Raw genomic sequence first — 18,025 nt, forward strand, 5'->3', positions numbered from 1 at the left:
AAGGTTTGGCCAGGATGCTGGTAGCTCCATTTGCTCCAAAGCCCAAAGCAACAAAATAGAAACAGCATGTGTTTCTGTAGCTCACTTTCCTCCCTGGAGACTGGAAGTCAGAAAGCCCTGTGGCCACCCCAGGTTCAATTCTGTTCAGTTCTGCTCAGTACTGAACAGAAATGAGCTGCATTCTCTGGTTTGAAAGGAGGCAAGGCAGGCATCTCTATGGATTTCACTCACATGCCCCCAGTCTGAACAGGGAAGGAGGGATTATGGCCTTTAGAGTGAAGTCAGGGTTCCGGGTGTAGGTGTCTCTCAAGGGCTGGCCCAGGAGGAACTGTGAGAAAAATGTGCTCCTCACAACATGTGGTTTGCATTTCCTGTAGTTTTATGGAAAGTGGCATCCTAAAATGATCTAACAGTTTCAACTCTTGTGAGTTATCTTCTCCTTGGGCCCACGTGCAGGGAATGTGTCTCTTTTTCCACTTACCTCTTTTTTTGCCACCAGCTCCCTCATCATCTGCCTCATCAACTGCTTTTGTTTTTTTAAGCATGCTTATTACGTTTGCCTTTTCTATATTTGCATAAGTTTAAGCGGTACAAGTGCAATTTGTTACATGGACATATTGTGTGATGGAAGTGACGAAGTCCTGACTTTAATGTATCCATGACTGAGATAATGTGCATTGTACCCATTAAGTAATTTGTCATCACCCGTCCCACTTCATTCTGTGCTGAATTTAAACTGGGGTGGCCTCTGGCCTGCCTGACTTTCAGTCTCCAGGGAGGAAAATGAGATGCAGAAACACAACATTTCTGCGCCTGACCCCTCTGAGGCTCCATTGCCTATCATTCCACACCCATGTCCAAGTGTACACATTACGTAACACCCACTTATGAGTGAGAACATGTGGAGTTTGACTTTCTGTGTCTGAGCTGTTTCACTTAAGATAATGGTCCCCAGAAGCTATTATGATGAAGATGTTGACAAGGACAGTGAATTGCTACCAAGCTTCAAGGAACAGAGAAAAGGAAATGCTAGTTAAGGCTTTCCATTTTTTTTTTTTTTTTTTTTTTTGAGACAGGGTCTCACTCTGTTGCCCAGGCTGGAGTACAATGGCACTATCACAGCTTACCGCAGCCTGAACTTCCTGGGCTCAAGCCATCCTCCTGCCTCAGCCTCTCAAGGAGCTGGGACCACAGGCATACACTACCATGCCCAGCTAATTTTTAAAATTTTTTGTAGAGACAAGGTCTCATTATGTTGCTCAGGCTGGTCTAGAACTTTTGAACTTAAGCAGTCCTCTCAACTTGGCTTCTCAAAGTGATAGGATTACAAGCATGAGCCACTGTGCCCAACCTTAGAGTTATACCTTTTCTGACAAGTATGGGTACCGTCAAATCCAGCCCCTTTGCAGTTCTTCTAAATTCCCATTATGCATCCCCCCTGACATGGACACTCAAATTCCAAGCAAAGCATCCATCCATTCTGGATTCCTCAGGGCCACCCGTAGTTCAAATATTCTGTCCCAATATTAAGAAATTCTATTTTCTCAGACCACCCACCTCACCTGAAAAGAACAAGTGAAAAGACCAATGTTTTGTTGGAAAGCATGGGTCCTATTATAGCACTGTCCCCTGACCTGCAGCCCCCAGCCGGCATCCACATAGTATTGATACAGAGAGCAGACATTGCACCCCACAGAGATAGCCCAGACGGTACCCTGTTGTGAGTCTCCATCAGAAGAACCATGGGCAGGTGGGGCTTGAGGTGACCCTCAGCTCACCATCTCTTCCTGCTCCTTCTAGGTCACAATCATTGGTTACACCCTGGGGATTCCTGATGTCATCATGGGGATCACCTTCCTGGCTGCGGGGACCAGTGTGCCTGACTGCATGGCCAGCCTCATTGTGGCCAGACAAGGTGGGACTTCCAGTGGCAATGGGGAAGGAGGGAGGGAGGAAACAAGGGAGGGAGGAAGGAAGGCAGGAGGGAGAAGAGAAGAAAAGAGGGAGGAGGGAGTGAAGGAAGGAAAGAGGGAAGGAAGGAAGGAAGGAAGGAAGGAAGGAAGGAAGGAAGGAAGGAAGGAAGGAAGGAAGGAAGGAAGGAAGGAAGGGAGGGCCGCTCTACCTGGGGTACCCACCTGGCAATTAACAAGGTTTGAAAGGAGGGAGGGTGATGCCATGTTGGTTGAAAGGTTTCCTGGGATCAGAAGAACAGAGAAATGATCCAGAAGGTCCCACCCTTGAGGAAAGCAAAGACATTTCCTAGGTAGCACCCGTAACCCCTTCTGGAGGCTGTATCACCATCCTTCTATTGTTCAAAGTAGTGGGAAATGTACTGACAGCTAACCTTTGCTGAGTAAAGCATCGCAGATGCACTATCTTATTTGACTTAAACAACAGCTCTGTGAAGTAAGCACAATCATACCCCCATTTTATGGACAAGAAAACTGAGGCTTAGAGAAGACAGACCCCATCCCTAAGGCTGACCCACCTGCAGTGTCCTCTGAGTGACAGGTCCCAGAGGTCAGTTTTCAGAGTGTGACAGATCCTTCCCTCCTTCAAAGCCAAGCTCACAGGCTCACAGCTCACCTTCCCAGACAGATGCCCCAGATGGCCACACCCTTCTTCAGCACTCATTCTGATGCATCTGCCTGATTTATGCTGGAGGGCATTTGTTTCAAACAAATGTGTGTTGAGCTACAAAACTTAGCCCAGTGTCCCATAGACATCCTCACGAAGCTCTACTATTGTCTACACTATTGTTCAGTTATTCTGAAGGAGGCCTGGAGACAGTGCAGGGCAGTTGGAAGATGACCCAGTGTGCAGGTGTGATCTCAGGAGTCAATTTCTGGAATGGTTGAGTTTATTCCTTTCCATAAGGATGTCTCAGAATCTCCAGAATCATTGAAATCATCTGTATTAGTGTGTCTCACATTGCTGTGAAGAAATACCTGAGGCTGAGTAATTTATCAAAAAAGAGCTCTAACTGGCTGACGGTTCTGCAGGCTGTACAGGAAGCATGGCAGCATCTGCTCGGCTTCTGGGGAGGCCTCAGGAAACTTCGGTCATGGTGGAAGGTGAACGGGGAGCAGGCATGCCTTACATGGCAGGAGCAAGAGGGCGGGGGAAGGTGCTACATACGTTTAGACAACGAGATCTCACTCACTGTCACAAAGCTGGTGCAGTGGGGGATGGTGCTAAACCACTCATAAGGAACCACCCCCATAATCCAATCACCTCCCGCCAAACCTCACCTCCAACACTGAGGACTACAATCCACATGAGATTTTGTGGGGACACAGACACAAAGCATATCACTGTATTTGGTTTTTTGAATCACTTATATTCGATCAGTGATCATGTTTGAAGTAAAGGTCAACCATTCAATAGAACGTGTGTTTCTATGCTTGATAATTGGTGTCATCCTTTCACATGGGTGATGGCCTTGAAAGAGAAGCACGTATGTGAGCTTGCAGAACCACACTCTGGCTGTGAGATTAAAGGTTTGGGAGAGTCCTGTGTGGGGCCCCTGCACTCTCCTGGGTTCCCTTCCCTCACTTAAGTGACCTCTTGTCCCTGCAGGGATGGGAGACATGGCCGTGTCCAACTCCATTGGGAGCAACGTGTTTGACATTCTGATTGGCCTCGGTCTCCCCTGGGCTCTACAGACCCTGGCTGTGGATTACGGATCCTACGTAAGTGGTTTTCTCCAGGACTTCTCCTGAAATCCAGGGCTACGTGGACTCTGTTTTAACAGCCTTGGCCACAGGGTCTTTGTCTAGGGGCAAAGCGGGTGTAGAAATCGTAATATTGAGGGGAAAACAAATTCTCCTTCTCAAAGGCCTTCCTAAGTCAGGCTTGCAGGGACATTCAGGACTTTAGAGCAGGGGCCAGCAAACTTTTTCTGTCAAGGAGCAAATACTAACTATTTTAGGCTTTGTGGGCCAATGGATGTTTATACAGCTATTCAGCTTTGCTGCTGTAGCAGAAAAATGGCCATAGACAACAAATAACCAAACGGGCATGTCTGTTTCAATGCAACTTTCCTAATAGAAACTGAAGTTTGAATTTTATATCATTTTTATATGTCATGATATATTACACTTCTTTTGATTTTTGTTCCAGCCATTTAAATATGTAAAAACCATTCCTCACTAATGGACTATGCAGAAACAATTCGTGGGCCAAATTTGGCCCATGGGTCATAACTTGCCAACTCCTACTTTAGTGTATTTAGACTTGCTTCACCTTATTACAGGCTAAGTGATGCATGTTAGAGACACATTGGAGAGATGCCATCCAGGTTGGCCACTGAAAGGGCCCCACTACGGGGGGGTCACAGAATTCCAAATAACGCTTCTAAGTTCTGCAGCCCAGAGGGTGAGACTTTTGCAATCAGGCTTTTACGAATTGACTCACATCAGCCAAATTCACAAGAGTTTGATGTCTAGGATAGAATGTCAACAGATGGTAGTAACAGATGGTAAGATATATAAGGGCTGTGCAGAAAGCATATGCTTATTTTGGATGATATGTTCTCTATATTCCTGGAGAAATACCTTATGTGGGAGTTATTTTGAGCATCCTATGACCATCCTCTAATTCAGTGTTTCAGGAGTACTCACAGATTACATTCATGGCTAAGGTTTGTTATAGCACATGATACGGGATAAAAGGAGCTGGAAAGTGAAATGCATCAGGAGAAGCCCACCGTAGTCAGCTGCAGGTCTCTAATTCCTTCCCTAATGAGTCACACAGAACGTGCTTTCTCCCTTGCAGGGAACATGCATGAGATGTCTCTGTCCAGGGAAGTCCACTGGAGGCTGAGGCTTTTGGGGAGGGCTGGTCTGGTAGGCGCATTTCTGCTGCATGAACAGCCATGATGCCTGAATCTCAGAACCACAGCATAGATACCAGGTAGACATTATAAAGTTTGCCAAATGATCCTGACAACTTGGTACAGCATGGCCTATCGCTTCTGGGGTACAAACCAGTGTCATCAATTGTAACATCCCAAGGGTCACATTCATAGGGGTTGGCCAAAAGTCAACCATGGTTCTAGACTCTCCTGGAGGTATACAGGGATTAGATAACCAGGCCTGCTCTGTCAACAACTTTCACACAGAAGGTCAAATTTTTGTTTTATTTTTCAGAGTAAATGTTGCTAGCTACTATGTTACCAAAAACCCCAAAATTCCACTGGAGTAGGGTTTGGTTTTTTACTCAAATTCCACTGTAAATATTCCCATCCTGGCAGCTCCCATGGGCTCTTCCAAGCAGAAACTCAGGGTTTGTGGCACAGTCTTTCCAGTGGTTCTACCATCTTAAAGTCCTTCTCCCACAGCCACACAGAAAGCAGAGAAGGCAAGGCATGGAATATTATGTAGATCATTTTCTGATGACGCCCAGAAGTGGTATCTGTCCCACCTGTTCCCATCCCACTGTCCACATAAGTTACATGTACCCACTTGGATGCAAGAAGGATCCAGGTAATTAGTTTACTGTTGTGTCTGAAATTCATATAGCCACATGTAGCTTGTGGCTGACTGTTGGACCCTGTGGCTGTAGAGGATTAAATGACAATCCCCCAGAGTCTAATCCATAGATAACTATTGTTAACATTTCAGCATATTTTTCTTTCTCTAGGTTACTTTGTATAGCTAAGATGATCCTATAAAGGCAATTTTATACATTGCTTTTTATACTTCCTGTTATATCAAACATGTTTTCCTCAAAATCTCATGGGAAACATCATCTTCAAGGTGACTTATTGTTACAGTATATTCCAGAATTTATGTAATCATGCTGCTGATCTTGGACACTTATGTTGATTCAAACCTTTCACTGTTTCAAGTAGTGACACGACAGACATCTTTGTACATTAATCTATAGGTTTTAGAGTTGTACATAGATCTATACTTTTCAAGTTTACATTTCAAGTTTTTTTTAGATGATTTTCTCAGTGTTGGAAAAGTTATATAAAAGAATGACAGATTGACATTCCAGAATGACAATATTTTTTACATGGTTATTTGTCCAGATTCATTCCTGAAGTTTTGGAACAGCTTTATGACACCCTCGTATCCTGACCACAGGAAACTCCACGAAGGCTGACATTGAACCTTTCACTTGACTGTCTTCTTCATGGCACACAGTATGGGGCAGGCACATACTCAAGCCATGAAAAGCCTGTTGAATAAATGGGAATCCATGTTTAGCTCTTCCATGGCCTTTGCATTCACTTTCAGCAGCAGTGAAAGTTACCTTTCATGAATTACAGGGACACTTCAGGTCCAGGCTGAGACATGAGGGCATGAATAACCTTGTAATTTGGTGCCCCCCAAAACATATTTTTATTTAAAAAAATATTTCAGCATTTATTTTCAAGATGAGATAAAATGTTTCGTGAGCAAAGGGTGGAGATAGGAGATTACTGGTTTCTTCAGTAATGCAGTCTTCCCTTGTTATCAAGCAGTTCAGCTCTGAACTCAAACTTGCATATCACGCTCTGAACAAACGCTTTGCAGTTAACACAACCTAACTTCCTTAAAAACATTTAGTGACTTTCTGTTCCTACTCGGTCATACTTGACAAGGAAGCCAATAAAGGTGCTCCTTAGCCAGATTCAGAGTGCTGCATACAGGGGTCTGATGAACTCATTGGCAGTCCATCTGACTTATTCCTCAGCTTGTTTCACTTCCCCATTTACCTCTTATCAAAGTTATGAGGAATTAAAAATCAGACCTATCTCAATTTTAACTGCTTTGTGTCCCTCTGTTGAGGACTAGAAGACAGTGGTTAAAAAATGACATCAAAAAGAAGAAGAAAAAACTGGGCTCTAAACAACCTGATAAATTCATGCCTGCATAATATATTTTTACCAGGATGACTCTCCAGTGAGAGAGAGACAGGCAGGACCGGAGAATGAGAAACTTTCAATGTCCTTCAGATCCATGATATTATTTCTTATTTTACTTTGATTAAAGGGGACAATCATAGAAGGTGAAATCAAAAATTTTCAAAACAAAATGAAAACTCACCCCAGAAGCAAACTAGTTTCTCTTACCAACTTCAAAATCTTCCTGACTAGACATGGATATCAGGCCTGAAATTCCAACTCAATTCAGCACACCGTAAATCATTCCCCTAATGATCTCTCCTCCTTTCCTCTCCTTCTGACATGCCCCCAATACTCTTTAGAGAACAAACAAATTAAACGTTATTCTTCTATCAGTAATTCCCAGAGCTATGAAAGCATACTCTTTCCAGATCTCAATGTCTACTGACACAGTGACATCATGAAAACAAAAATTCAGGCTTTAGTGGATGTTTGGCCCAAATTCATGTTTTTCATCTGAAGATGACATAATTGGATCACTGTGGTCATTCTGCTGGAATTGTACAAGAGCCACATTAAGTCTTGAAATTGAAGATCTACTTTATCCTTGGAGTCAAGGGGGAAATGCAGGAGCAGAAACCACTCTGGCTTATTATGATCAATAGCCATGACACACACAAGAGTCCTCTTGGGGAAGACTTGGTTAGGAAGACTCTAGAGAAATGTGTGTCATGTTGGGTTTCCATCCAAATGCTGCTGTTTCTGTAATCAGTGCAAAAAACAAACAAACAAAAAAGATCGTTTTATTCTGGGGATACAAACATCCAATGTAGACCACTCTTTTGAAAGTAGAAAATCAGTAATATAATCAATAAACTGTTTATGAACTCCAGGGAAGTCAAGGAGATTCCATTTGATATATGGTATGAGGTAGGGATTCAATTTTATTATTTGGCACATGGATATATAGTTGTTTCAGCACCCTCTGTTGAAAAGGAGATTTCATTTTGAGCTTTAAAAATTCAATGGAAAAATTTCTGGTTAGCTTATTTTTCAGTAATAATCACAACCTAGGAACTACTAGGAAGCCATGATTTGGTTGAAGCTGTGAATGTTGCATTTCATAAGTAATGCTAACTTCCACTATTGGAAAAGTTTTTATCCTGAGTCAAGACTAAAATGTAAATGAACAAGAAACAGGAACAGATTAACCTGGTGAACTGAATCAGGGAGGTGAGAGTCATAAAATCAGCCCCAGATCCTAGTGGCATGCTTTAATATTTTGCTTTCTTCTTCTTCTATTCAAGTAGTTTGCGCTCTTTCCTTGAGAGGGCATTTAATAAGGGAAGAATCCCTATGAACAGAAGAACCCCAAATGCTCCCCACATCCTAAATCCTCTAATCCTTCTAAGCTCTCCCCAAATGCATCCTCACACTGCACATAATCTTTTTCCACATCCCTGTTGACCCATCCACGTTCCTCCTTGTTTCACAATTATTTACCACATCTCTCTCTGCTGTTAGAGTCTGAGTTTAAGGCCTCATCCACTTCATGTCTGCCACCCACACTGCACCAATATCCATCTTTCACATATGTAGGGTCCAGCCCCACAGGATGGGTGGGTTTTGCTCCCCATGTGCGGAGACGAGAGATTGTAGAAATAAAGACACAAGAAAAAGAGATAAAAGAAAAAACAGCTGGGCCCAGGGGACCGCAACCACCAAAACATAGAGACTGGTAGTGGCCCCGAATGCCAAGCAGCGCTGATATTTATTGGATACAAGACAAAGGGGCAGGGTAAGGAGTGTGAGCCATCTCCAGTGATAGGTAAGGTCATGTGGGTCACATGTCCACTCAACAAGGGGCCCTTCCCTGCCTGGCAGCTGTGGCAGAGGGAGAGAAACAGCTTACACCATTATTTCTGCATATCAGAGACTTTTAGTACTTTCACTCATTTTGCTACTGTTATCTAAAAGGCAGAGTCAGGTGTACAGGATGGAACATGAAAGCGGACTAGGAGCGTGACCACTGAAGCACAGCATCACAGGGAGACAGTTAGGCCTCCGGATAACTGCGAGTGGGCCTGAATGATGTCAGGCCCTCCACGAGAAGTGGAGGAGTAGAGTCTTCTCTAAACTCCTCCGGGGAAAGGGAGACTCCCTTTCCCGGTCTGCTAAATAACGGGTGTTTTTCCTTGACACTGACGCTACCACTAGACCCCGGTCCGCTTGGCAACGGGCATCTTCCCAGACGCTGGTGTTACCGCTAGACCAAGGAGCCCTCTGGTGGCCGTGTCTGGGCATAACACAAGGCTCGCACTCTTACCTTCTGGTCACTTCTTACTATGTCCCTTCAGCTCCTATCTCTGTAATGGCCCGGTTTTTCCTAGGTTATGATTATAGAGTGAGGATTATTATAATATTGGAATAAAGAGTAATTGCTACAAACTGATGATGAATGATATTCATATATAATCATATCTATTATCTATATCTAGTATAACTATTCTTATTTTATATATTGTATTATACTGGAACAGCTCGTGCCCTTGGTCTCTTGCCTCGGCACGTGGGTGGCTTGCCGCCCACACACATAGAAGGACATTTTATTTGTTTAAATAGAGAATAAATTTTATTTTTTCAATTGCAACAGTAAGCAATCCCTTTGTACATCAATAGCTTCTGAGATCTTTGCCATGTGTCAGCCCAGTTAAATAATTTATATTAGTGATGGTGATCCTGAGTCATTCAAGCAAAAGTTAAGTTGTATCTCATATCCTCTAGGATAAGCATCAAGTGTATGATCTATTTCAGAGTGAAATATTTCATCAAAAATAGTTAAGGAATTAGCCTATAGAGAGGTAGACTTAAATTTTCCAGAAGCTTTTGCTTGTACAGGCTATGCCTCTTTGACTAATAATGTTAGGTCAAAATAGTAACAGTATTTGGCCCAACCAAACTATGCCTTTTGGTTTTCTTGAAAGCTGGGGGTCCCAGAAAATGGCCCTCTGAACTCAGACTACCTGGTTACAGGGGCCCCCACCAGGGGCTTCTTTCTTTCTCTAACCCGTCCTTCAGGTATCAATACAGATGTTAAACTGGGATTTCCCAAGCCTGGACCAGGTGTCATGCCTGTGTTCAGTAGTTCTCATCAGAGTGCTTACCTTTACCCCTTGAGCTGAGTCTCCCCCTGGAGAAGTGACCTCCCTGAAGACAAGAACTGTGCTCATCTTATGCATTTTTTATTTCCTCTATGCCTAGCACAGTGCCTGGCACTTGTAACATATTCCAAAAATATTGGATGGATGGATGGATGGATGGAGAGATGGATGAATGAATGGATGGATGGATGGAGAGAAGAATGGAGGGATGGATGGACAGATGGATGGATGGATAGATGGATGGATGGAGAGATGGATGGATGGATGGATGGATGGATGGATGGATGGATGGATGGATGGATGGATGGATGGAGAGAAGAATGGAGGGATGGATGGACAGATGGATGGATGGATGGATGGATGGATGGATGGATGGATGGATGGATAGATGGAGAGATGGATGGATGGATGGATGGATGAACATGTGTGAGCAAAGAAAAGCAAAGCAGTAGGGTGACTTGAGAAGAGAGCAGGGGGTAAGCACAACAGCAAAAAGAATAGCTAGAATTCGCTGAGCATCTAGTCTGCACCGGGCACTGTAGGGACACTATTCGCATGGTCTCATCTAATCCTTCCAACGCCTACATAAGGAAATGATTATTCTTTCAACCAGGGCTTATTATGCACCCACTATACGCCAGGAACTTGTCAAGGCAGTAGGGATTCAGAAGTGAACAAGGTAGACAGGACCTTTCCTCTTAGAGTATACATTGAGTGGGAAAGGATAGACAGTACATACATGAACAAATGCCTGATTGCACTAACTTCAGAGGGCAAAAGCCTTATGCAGATGATGAGATGAAGTGATGTTTTAGAGAGTGAGGTGCAGGTGTCACTCTGTATTTATTGAACAGACAATTAAGTTCTGTGTGGAGTCATGAATGACAAGAGCCAGCCACGGGAAGAGAGGGGTGTGTGGAGAGCAGGGGAACATTCTGAGAAGGAACTGTACTTGCAGAGGCATTGAGGGAGGACGTGTCCTAGAACGAGAGGCATGCTGGGCAGGGGTAGTGCGGAGTAAGGTGGGCAGGGGTCATACTGGGCCACCAAGACTGGCCACGGGGCTCAGGTTTCATGCTAAATCCTATATAGTTCTTACCTCAATTTTGCAGATTAGGAAACCAAGTGGCAGAGGTTAAATCACACAGCCAGAAAGAGGCAGAGAGGAGTACTTTCCTCAAAGCACTGACAACTACTGCCAAAGCAAATCATGCCACAGCGGTCACCCTTGCATAACTCGGCTCAGAGCAGACATTTCAGACCAGATCCATCCCTGAGTTGGTATCTTTGCTAAAAGACAGGGCAGGATCTGCTTATTAGTGCTTAGGTGGCCTCTTCAACTTCATATAAAGAAGCGAGGAGCTAGAAGGGGAGCAAATGCTGATCCTCAGTTTTCTATCCCAAAAGTACCAACAGGCATCATAGGGGCTGCCCTCATTGCTGCCCTGGGCCATGGTAACTGATATTTCTACAGGGAGTTTCTGTCTGATGGTTGGAGGAACTGCTCTGGATCCTTTGTTCAGTCCCTGGTCCCTCCCTGGCTCTCTTTGGGTGCCTTCAAGTGGCCAATTCCTTGTGCTCAGCCACACTGGGCAGGGTGGGGGGACATCACCATGAAGCTCATGCCGAAATGCAGACGTTATTTGGAAAAATAACCCCAGGTTCATGGAAAAGCAAATCTAGGGCTTATTTCCTGAGAACCTTTTGATCTGCCCTCTTCTCCACCACAAGCTTTTCCTAGGAGAGGCTTTATTTCCAAAAAGACACTCGAAAGCCTCCTTTCATGTAGCATGGTAGCAACCACATGACATCTTTCTGCATCTCTGACATCAGAACTGAGCAGCCACTGTGGGTTTAATGGCCTCTCCTAACCTCAAAAGGGACCTGCCAACAATTTTGAAGCAGTTTTTCCATCTCATCTAGATGGGATTTCCAAGTCATAATTATCTGATAATTACCATCCAGACAGCTGTTTTGTGCATGGCATTAGGTTTAAGCATTTGGCAGGGAAGGATGAATGCAGTTTTACAGATTTTGATATTTCTTAGCACCTTGTGGCTTGCTCAGAAGGCAGCTAGTTACCTAAGTGCCCAAAGTAAGAAATCTTTCTAAAAGTCAAAGCTTGGAAAATGAGCACTTCTTGTTCCATTATGGTGATGAACGTCTGTTCCACAAGCTTTAAGAGAGCTGAGAAAGTCTCGTGCAGGCTCCAGGAAGCCAGGGCAAAGCACATACTTCTAAGCTAGGGCTTAGAAATGTAAAATAAATCTGAGACGCAATGGAGGGAGGGTGTCTGTCTCGCTCTCTCCAAGCAAGACCACCAGAGTCCAGAAACAACAGACACAAAGAGAAGAGCTGTCCAGAAATATTCTCACCCCACACTGTCGGCCTGGTTTATTCTTTCTTTGACCAAGCATTAATTGAGTGCCTTCTGTGTACTACACTAGTAACCACTGGAGATGGTGCAGTAAGCAAGACAGGCAGAAACCTATGCTCCCGGACATACAGCTATGGAAGGAGAGAATTGCACAAGCAATTCCAAAACAAGATGTGATGCCTGCTTTCCTAAGGGCTGCTTATACAGAAGTTTAGGCAGTGTGTGGCAGTGATCAGGGGATCTGGAATGCTGGGGAGGAAATGACAGTTGTTGTAAGAATCCACGATTATCAGAACAAGCAGGTAGAGAAAGGTGAGAAAATTTTTTTCCAAACAGAAATGAGAGCTTGTAGAACACCAAGATATGTGAAAACTTGTTGCGCTGAAGGAACCGAGGGCTGCTTCTGTGGCTGGGGGGAGTATAGGGGGGTGAGTTGTTGGGGAGCTGAAACAAAGTGGCAGAAATGAAACTAGAGGCAGAGAGAAGCTGCATGGTAAAGGCCATGGTAATGGAAAGAATGAAGGGTACATGAGAAGGAGAGGTATGGTCACGTGTGCATTTTAGAAAGGAGATTCTGACAATTCCATAGAGAAAGCATTGGAGCCTGACGAGACTGATGGCAACAAGATCAGTTATAAGGCATTTGCAGGAGAGAGAAAATAGGGTGATTGGATTAGGATAGTTGTATCTGTTAGCTATGGTTACCATAATGCTAAGTAACAAAAGGCATGCATCCATTAGCGTATATTTCTCAGTCATACCTTTGTGGCTGACAAGTGTGTGGCTGATCTGGGCTTGGCTGCAGGCTTCATATGAGTCTGCTCCATGTGCCTCTCATTCTCTTTGGACCACTGGCTTCTCAAGACAGTCTCCTCATGATATGTCTCAAAGAAGACATATCCTGTTTTGCTCTTCTCAAAGCAAGAGCACAAGAAGACGCATCCAGCTTCAGAAACACATTTTAGATTCAGGCTCATATCAGGTCAGCTAACACCATCGGCCAAAGAGTATCACACAGCCAAGCTCCAAATCAGGAAGCAGAAAAAATGCATCCACCCACCATGAGGTTATGGAAAGTGTGTGGACATAAAACCTATTATGGGGAGAGGAAGTGAGACCAGCAGTTTGCTCTGCCTCCACAGTAGCTGTAAAACTGGAGATCAGTGGAAAGCTAAGCAAGAGACTACAGAAAAAAATAACAGGACCTGGTAATTGGTTTAACTTTAGCCCCTAAACAGCTGTTCATGTGGAGGTGAGTTGGCAGAGGCAAGGATTTTGTAAACTATTGCAAAATTTCCGGGTGCTATTATAACTGCGATTGAGGATTTTAGCAAGCCAAGGGCGTGATTCACTTTACATTTTAAGATTCCATTTGATGCTGTTTGTAAATGCATAGGAAACAAGAATGGATGAGGGGAGACAGGTCAAGGAGCTGATGACAAAAATAGATTCTTTTTAAGGAAGAATTAATAAGGTTTTCTGACAGATGTATGGAGAGGGTAAGAAGGAGAAGAATCTTAAGTAACATATGATTCTTTGCTTGGGCAACTAAGTGTATTGCGGTGCCATTCATGGAGATGGGGAGACAAGCTGGGAGATGAGGAACACATTTAAGATGAAATACCAAATGTTCCATTTAGGACAAATAAAGTTTGATATGTTTGCGGGTCATTGGAATGGAGATGTCAAGCAGGTAGTGGAAATGATGAGTCTGAAGTTCAGAGGCAAGGTCTTGGTTGCAGATATGAACTTGGGAGTCAAGAGCATTAATTGCAAGTAACAAAGTAAGAAGGAAAGTGTGGATAGAGGAGAGGGCCTAGAACATGTTGTGATGTTGGATGGGGGAAGAAACAAACATTCACTGAAGGAGACTGAGGAAGGGCCAGCCAGAGATGTGGAGAATCAGAAGCAAGGGGGCCACAGAGCCAGAAGAAAGTTATAAGGAGGTTGGAGCAGCCAAGTATATCAGACCTTGTCCAAGGTCCTTCTAAGGCCAGCACTTTCAACCAACCATCACCTCCTCCAAGAAGCCTACCCTCCGCCAAATTTAGTACCCTGCATGGGGGTATATTCTGTGATGTGTGTGCCTCCCTCTTAACTCCCTGAGGGCAGGAACTGTATCTTACTCAACTCGTGTGCCTTAACACCTAGCAGAGGGCTTTCTATGGAATCAATCAATGAACCAATTAGTTATTGATGTCTCCCATGTCTTTCATTCTCACCTTGTATGGCAACCATTCCCAATTCAGGCTCCCAGCACCAGGACACTGCTGTCTCTGCTAGAACCAGTCTTCCCTTTTCTGCAAATTCCTTCCCTCGCCCCCAGGGACAGTAGGGTGCTGGAGCCACCTCATACAGCCTCCAGAGAAGCCATCATATGAAATGCAGCTCTTCGTAGGTTCCTCCGGTAATGCCACGTTGGTAGTCTGAAATCAGCCGTGATGGCAGTATTTACACCACAGAAACAGGACCATGTCAGAAGGCCACTGCTAGGGTCTTCTACAAACTACCCCCACAGGAACCAGACAGGTAACTTGGGGATTGTGTGGTGATGTCTTAATGAATGAGGCCTCTCAAGGTTATTCAAACATAGCTTCTGGGAGCAAAAGTATCACCACCCAATCCCCTTAATTCTGACCTTTGAGTTTCAGGCTCTATGTTAGGAAAATTAGGTGATGCCCGGGGGAAGGAAGGGTTCTTCCAGATCCTACTGTGGAAGGGCTTACCTAGAAAGCCGAATCAGTCTCTTTGTTCATCACAGTTTAGGTCCCATTTCTAAGATGAGGATCCAGGGTAAAGAGTTTATTGAGGGGGAGCAGTATGACAGTGGAGAGGGAGAAGGAGGGAAGGCAGTCCACGGTGGCTGTTCTAGCAAGACTGTTACCACAGTGGGCAACCAGGACTGACTCCCACAGTGGGAGTCTGGGAAACAGGGGACAGCCTCTGTCTCAGAATGACTCCATCCGAGAGGCAAGGGAGCTTGCACCCTCTCCTCAGAGTCAATGGCAGAGAACAGCTTCTAGGATTGTTCATTTCTTGGCACTTCTGTGGTTCAGGAGAAAGTCCTAAGGCACAGAGGCAGGAATGGCTATTGGGAGGCAGCTGGTACCCACCAAAATGACACCTCAGGGAGATGGGGAGACGTGGGTGAGTACTGATGGCAACTGCTGCAGGGGCATCTGTGATTCTTAAAGTTCATTCAGGACTCTTACAAACATGGTAGGCAGACATGGTAAAACCCTGTCCCTACTAAAAATACAAAAATTAGCTAAGTGTGGTGGCACACACCTATAGTCCCAGCTTCTTGGGGGACTGAGGCAGGAGAATCACTTGAACCCAGGAGGCGGAGGTCGCAGTGAGCTGAGATCATGCCACTGCACTCCAGCCTGGGTGACACAGCAAGACTTCATCTCAAAAAAAAAAAAAATTGCTAGGCAGGAAAGGTCCAGATGCACTTCTGAGGGCTCTTAGAGAGTAAAGGAAGGCTTTACCCTGGCTTTCTGCTGTGCCTAGCAGAGTACAACAAAATTGAGAATTTAGAGTCCAAAGCCCAACTGTAAGTGCAGACCCGACCCCTCACCAACTTCATAAACTTGACAAAGTGGTTTAACCTCTCTGAGCCTCAGTTGTCTCGTCTTTCAAATGGGGAGAACAAAACCCACTCTGCATACTTCATGAGTGGCCACTAGAACTAAATGCACTGTTGTACTAAATGACTAAAGGACTTAGGGATGCAACTGTCACGAAATTGCTTCTTTTCTGTGGGCTTGGTCACTGTCTTACCTCATTTAATTGTTCAAACAAAGAGATTCCCACCCAGTGATATTATACAATGTAAAGCCACAGCTGGGAACATCCATTTGGAAACTACACCCAAACAAGTGTAAAACTACCCAAATAAGAAAATGTGAAATGACATGCCACATATGTTCCAAGTTAGAAATAAATTAGGAAAAATCCCGGGGCTTCTTATTTTTCCTAAAAGAATTTGTTGGTTGAGTCAAGCTGACCACAAGCCATAGAGAGATTTTAAACTGTAGTACTGGGGAAATCAGAATCTTTTAGGGTGGGGGGGTTGGCTCTCCAAAGGTAATAGGGTTCAAAGAACTATTTTATGAACAGCAAGTATGCATGAAACTTGGTATGAATGAGTATCTATATCTGCATCCGTACTGAAAAAAATACATGCACTGTGGGCTAAATTCCTGTTGACTTTGGAAATAGCCACCCTCCTGTTTCCTGCACAACAACTGCCAAGAGGGAATTAGAGAATGAAAATGCATGCTTCTTAAGGCAAGCAATGAAAGCAGCATTAAATGTCAGGACTGAACAATCCAAGATGTGCTTCACATGCTCTCAGATCAGTATTGCCTTGAAGATTTTCTGCACTGGCACTTAATGTTCCTTGTGTCTGGGAGGCAGGGAGGAGATGATCTAGTTCAACACTGTGCAGGCCCTTCCAAAGGTCATTCACGGATGAGAAGGGTTTGGTGATATCATTTGGCTTACCATACCACAAGAAAGTGTTTTGCTGCCTTCAGGAAAAGTTACTGGGATGATGAAAATGTTTTATATTTTTGTTGAAGTGTGGGTTACATGAGTATATGCATTTGTCAAAACTCATCCAATAGTAAGAACACTTAAGATCTGTGCATTTTACTCTATGCAAATTATGCCTCAATTAAAAAACAATTTGGTGCCCTCTTGCTTTGTTACTTGCAGAAATCAGCTTAAAGCGAACCCTCACCATGGCCTGTCTCCCAATCAACTCTCCACTCTTGCCCTTTGCTATGCAGCCTCATTGCCTCCCAGCATGCACATGCATGCACACATGCAGACACACACAGGCAAACGCACACACATGCAGACACACACAGGCAAACGCACACACATGCAGACACGCAGGCAAACGCACACACACGCACACATGCACACATGCAAACACATGCAGGCAAATGCGCGTACACACACATGCAAGCACATGCAAACGTGCACACATGCATGCATACATGCAAACATGCCACACATATGCATGCACACATGCAAGAAAACACACACATCCACACATGCAAACACATACAGGCAAACGTACACACATGCATGCAAACATGCAAACATGCAGGGAAACGCACACACGTGCATGCTAATATGCAAACACATGCACATACACACACACGCATGCTAAGAATCGCCAGCAGATGCTTTTTTTTTTTTTTTTGACAAGAGTTTCACTCTGTCGCCAGGCTGGAGTGCAGTGGTGTGATCTCGGCTCACTGCAACCTCCGCCTCCGAGGTTCAAGCAATTCTCCTGCCTCAGCCTCCTGAGTAGCTGGAACTACAGGTATGCACCACCATGCCCAGCTAATTTTTGTATTTTGAGTAGAGACAGGTTTTCACCATGTTGGCCAGGATGGTCTCGATCTCTTGATCTCATGATCCGCCCGCCTTGGCCTCCCAAAGTGCTGGGGTTGCAGGTGTGAGCCACTGCACCTGGCAGCAAATGCTCATTTTTTTGTTTGTTTGGGAAAGGGTTTTGCTGTTACCCAGGCTGGAGTGCAGTGGTGGGATCACAGCTCACTGTAGCCTCGACCTCCCCAGCTCAAGTGATCCTCCCACCTCGGTCTTTCAAGTGGCTGGGACTACAGGCACATG

At 44.5% G+C, this 18,025-nt stretch overlaps 1 protein-coding gene across 1 annotated transcript in view; it reads left to right on the forward strand.

Moving 5' to 3' along the window:
- Positions 1–18,025, forward strand: part of SLC24A3 (solute carrier family 24 (sodium/potassium/calcium exchanger), member 3) — a 446,911-nt gene that overhangs the window by 418,108 nt on the left and 10,778 nt on the right. The window contains exons 13-14 of the mRNA XM_011963037.1: positions 1,801–1,915; positions 3,580–3,692. Of these exons, the coding sequence (XP_011818427.1) occupies positions 1,801–1,915; positions 3,580–3,692 (228 nt within the window). The remainder of the gene's footprint in view (positions 1–1,800; positions 1,916–3,579; positions 3,693–18,025) is intronic.

Source organism: Colobus angolensis, unplaced genomic scaffold, assembly GCF_000951035.1.
Source record: "Colobus angolensis palliatus isolate OR3802 unplaced genomic scaffold, Cang.pa_1.0 Scaffold117, whole genome shotgun sequence".
Taxonomy (NCBI): domain Eukaryota; kingdom Metazoa; phylum Chordata; class Mammalia; order Primates; family Cercopithecidae; genus Colobus; species Colobus angolensis.